General features: G+C 47.9%; 1 protein-coding gene across 1 annotated transcript in view; it reads left to right on the top strand.

Annotated features, from left to right (window-relative positions):
* Positions 1-12,987, top strand: part of LOC310819902 (fibrillin-1-like) — a 42,846-nt gene extending 29,859 nt beyond the window's left edge. The window contains exons 40-56 of the mRNA XM_083691313.1: positions 326-451; positions 1,894-2,046; positions 2,397-2,459; positions 2,658-2,783; positions 2,963-3,082; positions 3,271-3,393; positions 4,132-4,263; positions 5,288-5,413; positions 6,282-6,488; positions 6,637-6,762; positions 6,975-7,097; positions 7,737-7,853; positions 8,712-8,840; positions 9,061-9,180; positions 9,690-9,918; positions 10,112-10,307; positions 11,173-12,987. Of these exons, the coding sequence (XP_083547439.1) occupies positions 326-451; positions 1,894-2,046; positions 2,397-2,459; positions 2,658-2,783; positions 2,963-3,082; positions 3,271-3,393; positions 4,132-4,263; positions 5,288-5,413; positions 6,282-6,488; positions 6,637-6,762; positions 6,975-7,097; positions 7,737-7,853; positions 8,712-8,840; positions 9,061-9,180; positions 9,690-9,918; positions 10,112-10,307; positions 11,173-11,562 (2,606 nt within the window). The 3' untranslated portion in view covers positions 11,563-12,987. The remainder of the gene's footprint in view (positions 1-325; positions 452-1,893; positions 2,047-2,396; positions 2,460-2,657; positions 2,784-2,962; positions 3,083-3,270; positions 3,394-4,131; positions 4,264-5,287; positions 5,414-6,281; positions 6,489-6,636; positions 6,763-6,974; positions 7,098-7,736; positions 7,854-8,711; positions 8,841-9,060; positions 9,181-9,689; positions 9,919-10,111; positions 10,308-11,172) is intronic.
* The last annotated feature ends 523 nt before the right edge of the window (positions 12,988-13,510 follow it).

Raw genomic sequence — 13,510 nt, 5'->3', positions numbered from 1 at the left:
TGAAGAACCCTTTTGGGTTTCATGCAGAACCCTCTGTGGTAAGAGTTCAACATGGAACCCAAGAGGGTTCTATATGGCACCAAAAACGGTTCCCCTACAGGGAGAAATGAAGAACCCTTTTTTGGTACTAACTAAGAGAGTGTAGTTGTATAACCCAGCTCTAGATTTCATCCTGGGGAGTGTGTTAGTACAGGGTTGGGATGTGACTGATGGTATTGGTGTGTGTGTGTTAGTACAGGGTTGGGATGTGACTGACTGTGTTGATGTGTGTGTGTTAGTACAGGGTTGAGATGTGACTGACTGTGTTGATGTGTGTGTGTTCCAGATATTGACGAGTGTTCTCAGACTCCAGATATCTGTCGGCTTGGAACCTGCTCCAACACTGAGGGTAGCTTCATCTGTTTGTGTCCCGAAGGCTTCCAGCTTTCCTCCTCAGGACGCAGATGTCTTGGTGAGTGTGTGTGTGTGTGTGTGTGTGTGTGTGTGTGTGTGTGTGTGACGATATGTAAGATGTGTGTATGTAAGAGTTGATCTAACAAACATTCTGTACATCTCTACTGGAGCTGTTTCTTAGTTGAGCTCAGAACCATCCATCTCTATTGATACAGAGTGGGGTTCTGTTCTGTTCCCTCTCTGGACTGTAGAACAGCACACAGTGTTCCAGCTGGTTCTGCTGTTTCTGCTGCCTGGCTGAGGCCAGGGGTGGCTCTGAACAGATCACTTTTCCATTTCCTCAGAGCACAGGTGTGTGTGTGTGTGTGTGTGTGTGTGTGTGTGTGTGTGTGTGTGTGTGTGTGTGTGTGTGTGTGTGTGTGTGTGTGTGTGTGTCTGTGTCTGTGTGTGTCTGTGTGTGTGTGTGTGTGTGAGTGTATGTACTGAGTGGGTGGGTGGGTGGACAAGTATTCAGAACCATGATAGGGAGTTCCCCTTCAAACACTAAAATGATGACATCATCAGTTTAGAGGAGCAGTTTGCAATTCTTGCTTTTCTTTTCTCTCCTGCAGCTGGAGGGAAGGGGGAAGGGGGGAGGGGTGGATGGAGGGGAGGGGGAGAGAGGAGGATGGAGTTTGGGTGGAGGAATTGGGAAGGGTGGAGGGCAGCATGGAAAGGGAAGCTGGACAGAGAAAGAGGGCTAAGGCTCTATAGATTAAAGCATACACACACACACACACACACACACACACACACACACACACACACACAGACACAGCTGTACACAGGGGAGACCGGATCAGGGCACATAAATCTTGCTGGTTCAGAAAAGCTGACAAATCAGTTTCACGGAGGAAAGTAACAAGACACTCCCTGACATTTTCATTGCAGTGCCAGGTGTGTGTATGTGTGTGTGTGTGTGTGTGTGTGTGTGTGTGTGTGTGTGTGCGTGCATGTGATCTATGCTTCTGAGCCAGGTGTGTGTGTGTGTGTGTGTGTGTGTGTGTGTGTGTGTGTGTGTGTGTGTGTATGTGTGTGTGTGTGTGTGTGTGTGTGTATGATATATGGTGGTCAGATAGCTTATTTGTGTTGAGTGAGGAGAAGGCCAGCACTAGGGGTGCAGGGCCGGGGTACGGCCATGTGCTTCTCATTACAGACCAATGGCTGAGGCCAGGAGGAATAACAAGGTTCTCATCGGAACAAGAGAGGGAGCCTGGCAGCTGCCTGGCACTGTCAACCACTGGGCATGGACAACCAACCTCTCTCTCTCTCTCTCTCTCTCTCTCTCTCTCTCTCTCTCTCATTTTGGTTGACCTCTTTGTCAAGTCGTTTAGATATGGTCTGATGATGCAATAACAATCTGACCTTTGCTCTGGACACTGTGCTCCTCCAGGAAATATAGAAAATCAACATATTTGTCCACGTTCTATAACCCCCCCCCCTACTGTGCCATCTCAATAGACGTCCGGGTGAACTACTGCTATACCAAGTTTGAGAGTGGGCGCTGCCTGGCACCTAAGCCCCTCAACAACACCAAGGGAGACTGCTGCTGCAGTGCCATGCCAGGCCAGGGCTGGGGAGACCCCTGTGAGATCTGCCCGGGCAAGGAGGAGGGTGGGTACCAACTTACACTACAGTCCACCTTTCCCTTCTCAGTATTAGGAGACATTGGTTTCAGTGGAGTTTCCGCCTCCACTACAATGAGTTCGTTCTCCGATTTCTACCTCCAACAGCCTGATTGGTTCCTGTACTGTATATTTTTCAGTGTCAGTGACATGTTCTCTCCTGCTGTGTGTTCTATTCCAGGGATAAGGGTTTGGGGTTAAGGTTAGACTTGGCTGTTATTGTGTCATGGTATTGATCTTGTGATACCGCTTCCACCAGGTGATCAGAGCCTGATCCATTCTGATTATAGTTGATCATATTTCATGTATTAATACATATACTCTGTGTTTGTGTTTCAGAGGCGTTCGCGCTGCTCTGCCATGCTATTGGACAGGTGTTTGGTCCAGATGACAACCCCATAGGTACGTTTACCATATAAGGGCATCACGTCCTGTCATCATCGCCATGCCTAATATGTTGAAATAACAATAAGAGTGTAGAAGATGTATGACTGATAGTGTGTGTGTGTGTGTGTGTGTGTGTGTGTGTGTGTGTGTGTGTGTGTGTGTGTGTGTGTGTTTGGTGTGTTACTGACTGTGTTTATGTGTTTGAAACCTCAGACATTGATGAGTGCACCTCCAACCCCAACATCTGCAACAACGGCCAGTGTATCAACACAGACGGCTCCTTCCGCTGCGAATGTCCCTTCGGCTTCAGACTGGACACCTCTGGGGTCAACTGTGAAGGCCAGTTACAACCTAACACACACACACACACACACACGCTATCTCTCTCTCTCTTTCTTTCTCTCTGTCTCTCTCTCTCACACACACACACACGCACACACACAGACACACACACACACACACACACACACACACACACACACTGTTCTATGTGTTTTATTGTACCTTCTCCTCCACAGACACTAATGAGTGTGACCTGGGGAACCCGTGTGGCAACGGCACGTGCACTAACGTGATCGGAGCGTTTGAGTGTGCATGTGACGATGGCTTCGAGCCTGGCCCTATGATGTCCTGTGAAGGTAAAGCACCACAGCACACAGTCTGACCCATTAGGTCACACACTCCCTACAGTACCTGCACTGTAGAGGACACTGGGTTATATAACACACAGGCAATGTGAAAAAGGAGGATTTTAGGCTAATTACAAATGGAAAACCCCTGGATCTCTTATGTGGCCCTAACCCTCCCCCCCCCCCCCCCCCCCCAGATGTGAACGAGTGTTCCCAGAACCCTCTGCTGTGTGCCTTCCGCTGTGTCAACGTGGTGGGCTCCTACGAGTGTAAATGTCCCACAGGCTACGTGCTGAGAGATGACAAGAGGATGTGCAAAGGTACCAGAGTCTCTACCTCACCCCTATCTCACCCCTGCCTCACCCCTGACTCTACCTCCCCCTATCTCACCCCTGCCTCACCCCTGACTCTACCTCCCCCCTATCTCACCGCAGGGCTCAAATCACAGTCTTACTCAATAGTGCCTAAGATAGAGGACTTTATGAGCTGCAGACATGTGAACTGGACTGGAGGCTCCATCTCAACTGCGCTTTGACTCAGATACACGATAGATAGTCTCTCAGATATGGAGAAATTGTTGCAACAGTTCCTGACTAAACAATTGTTCACTCAGACAGAGAGAGACCATATCAACAGTTTTAATAAGGGGGAACAAAACACACACACACACACACACACACACACGCACACACACACACACGCACACGCACACACACACACACACACACACACACACAGCTGAGACGGTCGGCTGAGATAGTGAGGCAGGGACAGGAGGAATCTGTCTATATGATTGTATTTACATTATAGCTCTAAACAGACCTGGAACTTTGTCTTTAAACACTATGGAGCACTCTGGGAGTGGGGCTTAGGGGCTGTTGCTAGTGCTGTTGAGTGTGTGTGTGTGTGTGTGTGTGTGTGTATGTGTGTGTGTGTGAGTGAGTGCGTACGTACGTGCGTGCGTGCGTGCGTGCGTGTATGTTTTTTGCTTGTAGCACATACACACACACACACACACACACACACACGTTTGATGCAGTGTGTTCTCTCTCTTCCAGACCAGAATGAGTGTGAGGATGGTCTGGATGACTGTGAGACCAGAGGAATGCGCTGTAAGAATCTCATCGGTACCTACATGTGTATCTGTGCCCCCGGATACACACGTCTACCTAACGGAGAGGGCTGCATGGGTAAGATTACAAACCAACATCCCCCGATAAGACTTGTATCAGAGAATGTTTCTCTCTGATACGTACAGGGAAGCATGAACGTTCTCTATGATAGTTTTAATGGCATAGAGACAAACTCTGCATCTCTCTGACATGATTAAGTCAGTTAACTATATCTTGTTATTCTCAGTTTGCTTGGATCTCACATCTGCATGTAGAAGACCCATTTAGACCTAGTCTCCCGGGGCCGGACGTGTGCCTCCCACAAATTAAATATGCTCCCGGCATACGGTCTGGAGGATGGGGAGGGACATGCCTTTCGCAGGAAATCTGTTCGTTCTTTGTCAGCATTTCCCCAAAACAATGTTAATCTCTAACTTCTAGAGGGGTTGCCGATGTTAGCTGTCTGCATTAGCTGTAAAGATTGATTTGGACTGATAGAGAGCACAGTTTCCACCTTCAATCTGAGGCAACCACCTATCCAAACTGGTGATTTGTTGAGAGAGGCCTCTGTCTGTGGAAGATTTTTTCTTCTCCCTTCTCGAAGTTCTCAAAAATAGATGTGTTATTTCCAGCCGTAGTGCATTAGCTGGTAGGGATGGCTCCAGACTCCTTTAGTCCCCCAGATACAGACCAGCTAAGCATTGTTGATAGAAGCGTACATTCCATGTAGATTATGGCTGATTGGCCAGATGTTCATCACTTGATCTCTCGCTATTATATACACCACAAACGCAGGTGGGGATCTGTTTATTTGATAAACATCTAACATCATAAAGTAAACAACGGCTCGCTTGATCCCGCTATTATTAATGTTAATTGATTCTCACAGAACGATCATTTTTCATTACGTTGGTCATTGGAATGGAAATACAACAAATATGTCATGTGTTTAATCATTTTATCTTCATTTTGTGTGTGTGTGTGTGTGTGTGTGTGTCCATTTATGTTTGTGTGTGTGTGTGTGTGTGTGTGTGTGTGTGTGTGTGTGTGTGTGTGTGTGTGTGTGTGTGTGTGTGTGCGCGTGTGTGTGTGTGTGTCTCAGATCTGAACGAGTGTTCCGCTAAGCCGGGTATCTGTGTGAACGGTCGCTGTGAGAACACAGTGGGAAGTTACCGCTGCAGGTGTGACCAGGGCTTCAGTCCCAGTCCCACACAGACTGACTGTATAGGTTAGTATAACACCCCTCTATCTTCCCCTCTCTCCCACTTTCTATCCATCTCTCTCTCTCTCTCTCTCTCAATCACACACACTCTCTCCCTCTCTCTCTCTCTCTCTCACACACTCACTCACTCACTCACTCACACACACATCTCTTTTTTTCTGTCTTTTCTCTATTTGTCTCTCTCTTTCTCTCTTAGGTGTGTTCAATGTGTAGCGTGTTCTATCTGTTTAACCTTCAGCTTGACCTCTGACCTGTACTGACTGTGTTTAGGTTTAGGTTCCACAGACACAGACAGGATGCTCATTTTATCAGGAGGGGTTTCCTTCATACTGTGACTCCCTATGGGAAACTACAAGTCCCATACTTAATCTAAGGAGAACCTTCCTCAACATCCCTTTCATGTCACTGTTCAAATGTTGTTACTATGTTAGCAGGAAGGCAGTCACTGACGCCCATGTACAGCCTTCCTCTGTAATCTAACAGCATATTGTACCGATACGATGCACTAAACTATAGAAGTGAACTAACTCAGAGTAGAGATTGTCTGCTGTGACATAATATAACACTCAGTGATAGAGTATGGTCCTCCTGAAGGTGAGATACTCTATAAGGGTGAGGAAGAAGAAAAACTGTGTTTCACAAAATGGTTGTTTAAAAGCCGTATTTCTCGTGGGTTATTATAATGGCTTAAGACAGGGGCAATACTAGAATATGTCTGTTTACATTGGAGAGGAAAGGACATTTGAATAGCTTTAGGTGGGTCACTAAGCAAACATGTTTTTGAAGCACTGAATTAAAATCCTCTTCATCCCCTCTCACCCCTTCTCTCTCTCTCTCTCTGTGTCCCCCTCCCTCCTCTCTCTCCCACTGGTAGACAACCGTGAGGGTTTCTGTTTCACGGAGGTGCTGACCACTCTGTGTCAGATGACATCCAGCAGCAGGAACCTGGTGACCAAGTCTGAATGCTGCTGTGACAGAGGGAGGGGCTGGGGGTCCAACTGTGAACTCTGCCCCCTGCCCGGGACCACACAATACAAGAAGATGTGTCCTCTCGGCCCGGGATACACCACAGACGGCAGAGGTACCAACACACACAATCTCACACGCACGCACACACGCACTCACGCGCACACACACACACACACACACACACACACCTGGAAAAGATCCATGATGATGCATTTTGTCACAAAAACGGATGAGTATGTACCTGTTTCTTGTGTGTACAGACATTAATGAGTGTCGTGTGATGGGGAACCTGTGTAAGAATGGCGCATGTGTCAACACCCTGGGCTCCTACAACTGTGTCTGCAAACCTGGATACACCACCGACATCACTAACACACTGTGTGTGGGTAAGAGAGTCCCAACAAGTTCTCCATACTTAGCTGCTAGGGAACCATCTTAGGCCTTGGACTTAAGGCCATGAGATAAAGCTCTTCTCTCCTCTCCTCTTCTCCCCTCCCCTCCCCTCCCCTCCCCTCCCCTCTCCTCTCCTCCCCTCCCCTCTCCTCTCCTCTCCTCTCCTCCCCTCTGCTCTCCTCCCCTCCCCTCCCCTCTCCTCTAGATGTGGATGAGTGTGTCCAGGCTCCAAAGCCATGTAACTTCATCTGTAAGAACACAGAGGGAGCCTACCTCTGCTCCTGTCCTCGCGGTTACATACTACAGGAGGATGGCAAGAGTTGTCGAGGTGAGACACACACACACACACACACACACACACACACACACACACACACACACACACACTGCCAGTTCCAGTTCCAACTCTAATAAGATCAGTTGAGTTCAGCAACATACAACATTTACACTTGACTTAGTTTCCAGGTTAGATCTGGTCTGGCTGGGGAGCATCTGGGCCTGCTGCCCAATGTCCTGTTCACTGTCCCAAGGTTTGTGTGTATGTGTGCGTGCGTATGCGCGTGCGTGAGTGTATGTGCGTGTATGTCCGTGTGCATGCTTGTGTGTGTACAGTACATCTGGCAGGAACATTTTTTTTTATCAGTTTTTAAGTTCAGGCTTGTTTGTTAGTCTAAACAAACTTGGTCATCATGGTCATTATTTCTGGTGCCTTCCATCTTTATTCACCAGTCTCCTCCACCGCCTCCGTCCTCCCCTGCCATGTTTCCGGTGTCTGGTTCATTGGCAGTTCATTTGTAGGTCACTGACTGTAGAAGGACTGGAATGTGACTCACAGTTGTAGCAGCCCTGTACGCACACACACACACACACACACACACACACACACACACACACACACACACACACACACACTAATGCAACTGAACTGTAACTATGCCTTCCTCTCTCTTCCTCTAATCTCTCTCAGATCTGGACGAGTGTTCGACCAAACAGCACAACTGTCAGTTCCTGTGTGTCAACACCATCGGAGGGTTCACCTGCAAATGTCCCCCTGGCTTCACCCAACACCATACAGCCTGCATCGGTAACACACACACACACACACACACAGACACACTCACACACACACACACACACACACACACACACAGACACACACACAGACACACACACACCCAGACACACACACTTCCCCCGCTGTTGCCCTTAACAAATGTAACCACTTATCTTTTATCCTTACACACGCACATGCACGTACACACACACCCCCACACACACACACACACACCCCCACACACACACCCCCTACACACACACACCCCCCCCACACACACACACACCCCCCCACACACACACCCCCTACACACACACCCCCCCCCCACACACACACACGCACACCCACACACACACGCACACGCATACACCCCCACACACACACGCATGCATGCGTGCACTTCCCCTGCTGTTGCCCTTAATAAATGTAACCACTTATCTTCCATCCTTCCCCATAAAAAGCCCTTCATAGTCCAGACTCTGAAATCTCTCAGAGTTAATGGACTCAGTCTGATATTGCACTGATCTGATTAGGCTTGACTGGCTTGTGGTCATGGCAACTTAACAATGGCTTGTTATGGAACGTTGCGGTGCATTGCCATGGCTACCTCAGGGTTTTCCAGTCCGCTCCGCAGCTCCCATGACCTCCCAGCAGGCAACAGGGGCCTCAGTGTTTGTAGCTATAGACGTTTGTTTCATACCAGCTCTAACACACCTGACTCAACCAATCAACCAATCATGTCGGTCAGTGAAATATCGCTATTGGTTGCATCAGATGTGAGGATACTGGGCTGGAACAAAGACCTGCACACCCTGTTAGTGCGTCAGGACTGGAGTTGTGTCCTCTTTCCATCTTTCTTTCTTTCATTCTCTCTCTCTCTCTCTGTAGATAACAACGAGTGTGCCAGTGATCCTGCTCTGTGTGGTTCCAATGGTGTTTGTCAGAACAGTCCAGGGAGCTTCAACTGCGAGTGTCAGCGAGGATTCTCATTGGATAATCAAGGCCAGAGCTGTGAAGGTAAGCCGACCAATCCCTGCCTCTCTCTATATCAGTTGACTCAATCCTAGTCTTGCAAGTCTTAAAATGTCTTCCCCTACATCAGGGGTCATAGGTGACTTCTATAACTACTCTGTGCTGAACTGGGACGGGAGTATTGTATTGACACTGTGTGTGTGTGTGTGTGTGTGTGTGTGTGTGTGTGTGTGTGTGTGTGTGTGTGTGTGTGTTTCTTTATCAGATATGGATGAGTGTGATGGTAACCACCGGTGTCAGCACGGCTGTCAGAACCTGGTAGGAGGGTACAGGTGCAGCTGTCCGCAGGGATACCTTCAACACTACCAATGGAACCAGTGTGTGGGTGAGTGACACAGCCTCTCCCTCTCTCTCTCTCTCTATTTCTCCACCCCTCTCTCCCCCCCTCTATTCTCCCCCTGTCTCTCTCTCTCTCTCTCTCTCTCTCTCACTCACACACACACACACACACACACACACACACACACACTCTCTCACACACACATACACACACTCACTCACTCTCTCTCTACCTCTCTCTACCTCTCTCTCTCTCTCCTCCACTTCCCTTTCCTGGAAGGCTCTTAGAAACTGCTGCGCTCTACAACCCCCCTCCCTCAGACTCAACTGACACACACAAACACCGTCTGCACTTAACCTACTGACCAAATAACAATAGTGTTTATATCAAGTGAAGCTCTGCAGAGGAATGTTTGGCCGATGACCACAACAGATGGCTTTTTAATTTCTAATTAAAACTTCTCTTCAAGGTTTCCCAGTATTGTTTGTGTGTCCTCGGGGGGCTGAGCTGACCTCTTGCTTTGTTCACTTCCTGTTGACCTTCCCGCGACCCAGATGAGAACGAGTGCCAGAACACTCAGATCTGCGGAGGCGCGTCGTGCCATAACACCCTGGGGAGCTTCCGCTGCCTGTGTCCCACTGGCTTCAACTACGAGCAGCAGCAGGGGTGCAGCGACATCAACGAGTGCTCCTCCACCACCAATCCCTGCAACTACGGCTGCTCCAACACGGACGGGGGCTACCTGTGTGGCTGCCCCACCGGATACTTCCGCGCAGGACAGGGGTATGTGTGTTTGTGTTTGTGAGAGAGAGAGAGAGAGAGAGAGAGAGAGAGAGAGTGTGTGTATTTGTGCGTGCATGTACTTTTTATACGCAGGAACATCAATGGACAGCCAAAGTAGTGTGTGTGTGTAACTCGTGCTTGTGTGTGTGTGTGTGTGTGTGTGTGTGTGTGTGTGTGTGTGTGTGTGTTTCAGGCATTGTGTCTCAGGCGTGGGCTTTGGTAGTGGCGTCAGTCTGGGCCAGGGTCAGAGCCAGGGAGGAGGGGAGACAGACGAGAACGCTCTCTCTCCGGAGGCCTGCTACGAGTGTAAGATCAACGGCTACCCCAAGAAGGGACGCAAACGCCGCAGCACCAACGCAACACTGGACGAACCTCTGGGAGATGCACAGGTAACGTCTTTCTGTCTACCCTGTCTGGAAGTGTGTGTGTGTGTGAGTGTGTGAGTGTGTGAGTGTGTGTGTGTGTGTGTGTGTGTGTGTGTGTGTGTGTGTGTGTGTGTGTGTGTGTGTGTGTGTGTGTGAGTGTGTGTGAGTGTGTGTGTGTGTGTGTGTGTGTGTGTGTGTGTGTGTGTGTGTGTTTGTGTGTGTGACGGGGTCTTTCTGTCTGTCTACCTTATCTGTCGAATCTATCTACACAGGAATATCTAGTAGATATCTTATCTAGTTATTCCCCAGCTAAATGTTTTGGTTGCAAGTGAATTAAATCTCCTGCCTCCCTGGATTAACCAGATATAAGCACACTCAGCTAATCAGCAAGTCAGCTCGTTTGGTTGCAATTGGCCAACAGACGTTGCTATGCATTCAGTACAGTAGACATGCACAATGATACAGTACATTCTGTGCATGTAACCAGTCTTTCACATTTATTTTCCATACATCATGAAAACATACATTGACTGTACTTCATGTGTCCACACAACAGTTCCATATTACAGTATAGGCTACAGCAGATACGTGTAATGATATTGTATCATGTCTGGTCACTTTCGAAGACGTGTGGGCACAGTGGTTCCCTAGTGAATGCATATATGTTACAACATGTTACATCATGCATGTATGTCAATCAGGGGAGGCTGCTGGAGGTAGAAATCGGAGGATGGGCTCATTGTAACGCGTGGAATGGAAGGAGGAACACGTCTGTTAACTGTCATTTATATGAAAAATGTGTAACCTATACCAGAGCCATTCATGTACAATTATGGATATGTATAATTCTAATGTATGGCTCTGACTTCTCCTGTTGTTGTGTTTCCAGTCTGAGCAGGAGACCATCAGCCTGGCCAGTGTGGACATCGAGAGCACCCTCCTGTTCCACTTCAACATGAGCGACCTCACCAACCGCGACCACATCCTGGAGTTCACGCCCGCCCTCTCCACCCTCAAGAACCACGTGCGCTACACCATCGACTACGGCAACGACGATGGCTACTTCAAGATCAACCAGAGGGAAGGCCTCAGCTACCTGCACCTGTCCAAGAGGAAGTCCCTCCCACCGCCACCGGGGGCATACTACCTCCAGATCAGCAGCGCACCGCTCTACCAGAAGAAGGAACTGGCTGAGATGGAGGACAAACACGATAAAGACTACCTCACAGGACAGCTAGGGGAAACACTGAGGATGAGAGTGCAGATCATCCTCCATTAACCATCACAGGACTGAGAGGGAGGGGGTGGAGGCGGGGAAGGGTGGGGGCGTGCCAGGGACAAGTTGCCCCTAATCACAGATCTAGGATCAGATTACCCTTACCCCCCAGTCCAAACCCTAACCATTAGGAGGCGGAAAGGAAATCTGACCCTGAATCAGTGGTTAGAGGCAACTTTGACCTGCTCCAAGAGAGAGAGGGGGGGCTCGCCACCAAAGAGACAAGGGGGGGGGGGGGGGGGGTTGACTGCATCGTTTGATTCCCAAAGATGATTCTACATATCATAGATACACGTAAAAAAAAAAACTACAAAAAAACACCTGCTCTGTCTTAAGAAAGGGTAGATAGTGAAACGGAGAGATATGGCAATGCCCACGACAACAACCACTTTAGCTTTGAGTTGAAAGCTCTGGTGCGTAGGAATAAGGTTTTGTATGAATAGGAGTTTGTATGAAGGTTTTGTATGATGATATGTGGAATCGGGCACCCCTTTGAGTATCACGTGGACTGCAGAAGGCTTTGATGCTAAGAGTTCTCACTGCTTGGGCAGAGGTGGAAGACAAAGGGTGCGTCTCAATAGTCTAAAGTGTCTCCCTCTCTCTACTCCCCCCCTTCATCTGAATGGAGGTGCAAAAGTGGACAGGTCAAAGTAAAAACCGTCCAGACGTCCTCTATATTACTTTTGCCCATCCCTGTGTTTCCAGATCAGTGAAGGTGAAGGAGAGGAGAGGAGCGGAGGAAGACACTTTCGACAATTTTAGATGTAGCCAAAGTCTCAGCTTGAAAGACTCCTTTTGCTCTTCATAACTATGCTTTTCCATCTTTCCTACTGACTAGAAATGACAAATATTTACTGGTGCTAGTAACACAACCACATAGACTTATGAATGCACTGTACTACTCTACAAAACACAGTAGCCAAAAAAATGCAATCCGTTTGCTGTTCTTCAGATTTCCAAGTGTCTTTGCAACCAAACCAAAGGTAGCTCCATAGCCTGTCTGCTCTCCTCTATGCTACATGTAAATTAAGTGTGTTTATACTGTAATAATCAATGCCACTTTTAATCTATGAAGCATTTGTAACTAGAGAAAGCCCCTTGAATGGAGGGGTTTGTAATGGTGCTTATAATGACCAACTACTTCCTTTGTAAACTGTTTATACACACACACACACACACACACACACACACACACACACACAAACACACACACATACACACCGTTGTGATGATGCCAAACCTGTGCCTTCATGATTATGCACTGAGGCCTTCACGGCCACACACACTCTCGCAAGTACAATCAGTGCTACGTCGCCAAGGCGATGTCAATCAGACCAGCCCTAGACACCTGTCTGTGTTATCTGTTCACATCAGTGAGGGTTTAGTTGTAAATTCACAATAAAAACATATTTTTGGTGTAAAAGGTCATTGGTGCCATGCTGTCTCTAAACTTCATGTTAAGTTTGATCAAAGTCTAGTGGAAAAGCTCTGCTGGGCTTCTGTATTTAGGAATCCAGAGGTAAACATTCATAAATGCCTGAAAATGCCTTTAAACTGGCAATTCACTATAAACAAATATATTATCAGTAAATAATGTTTGTTGAACTTGATTTATACAGGTAATATTCAATAATTGAAAAGGACAGGTGCTATTGGAGGGATCAAAACTCTTACTCCTTGCATTCTCTTTACTTGCCTTCTCAAAAAGGATAAGACCTGAGGTTCCTCCCCTTGCACCATCTCTTCCTTGTCATTTGTGAATTGTCTGAAATATTGTTTTCTTTGGCTGCTGCTCGGACCAGGTCTCTCTTGAAAAAGAGATTGTATCTCAGTGAGACTAACCTGGATAAATAAAGGTTAAGTAAAGGAGAGGATGCAAGGAGTAGCTTGTGGAAGCTGATGGCAGAAATGCTTCAGGGGAGTCCCCTTGGCAAATAGCAGAACTGTAATC

Source organism: Argentina silus (assembly GCF_951799395.1).
Source record: "Argentina silus genome assembly, chromosome: 19".
NCBI classification, from domain to species: Eukaryota; Metazoa; Chordata; class Actinopteri; order Argentiniformes; family Argentinidae; genus Argentina; species Argentina silus.
The sequence above is the reverse complement of the archived record's forward strand: the minus strand, read 5'-3'. Positions and strand labels throughout refer to the sequence as shown.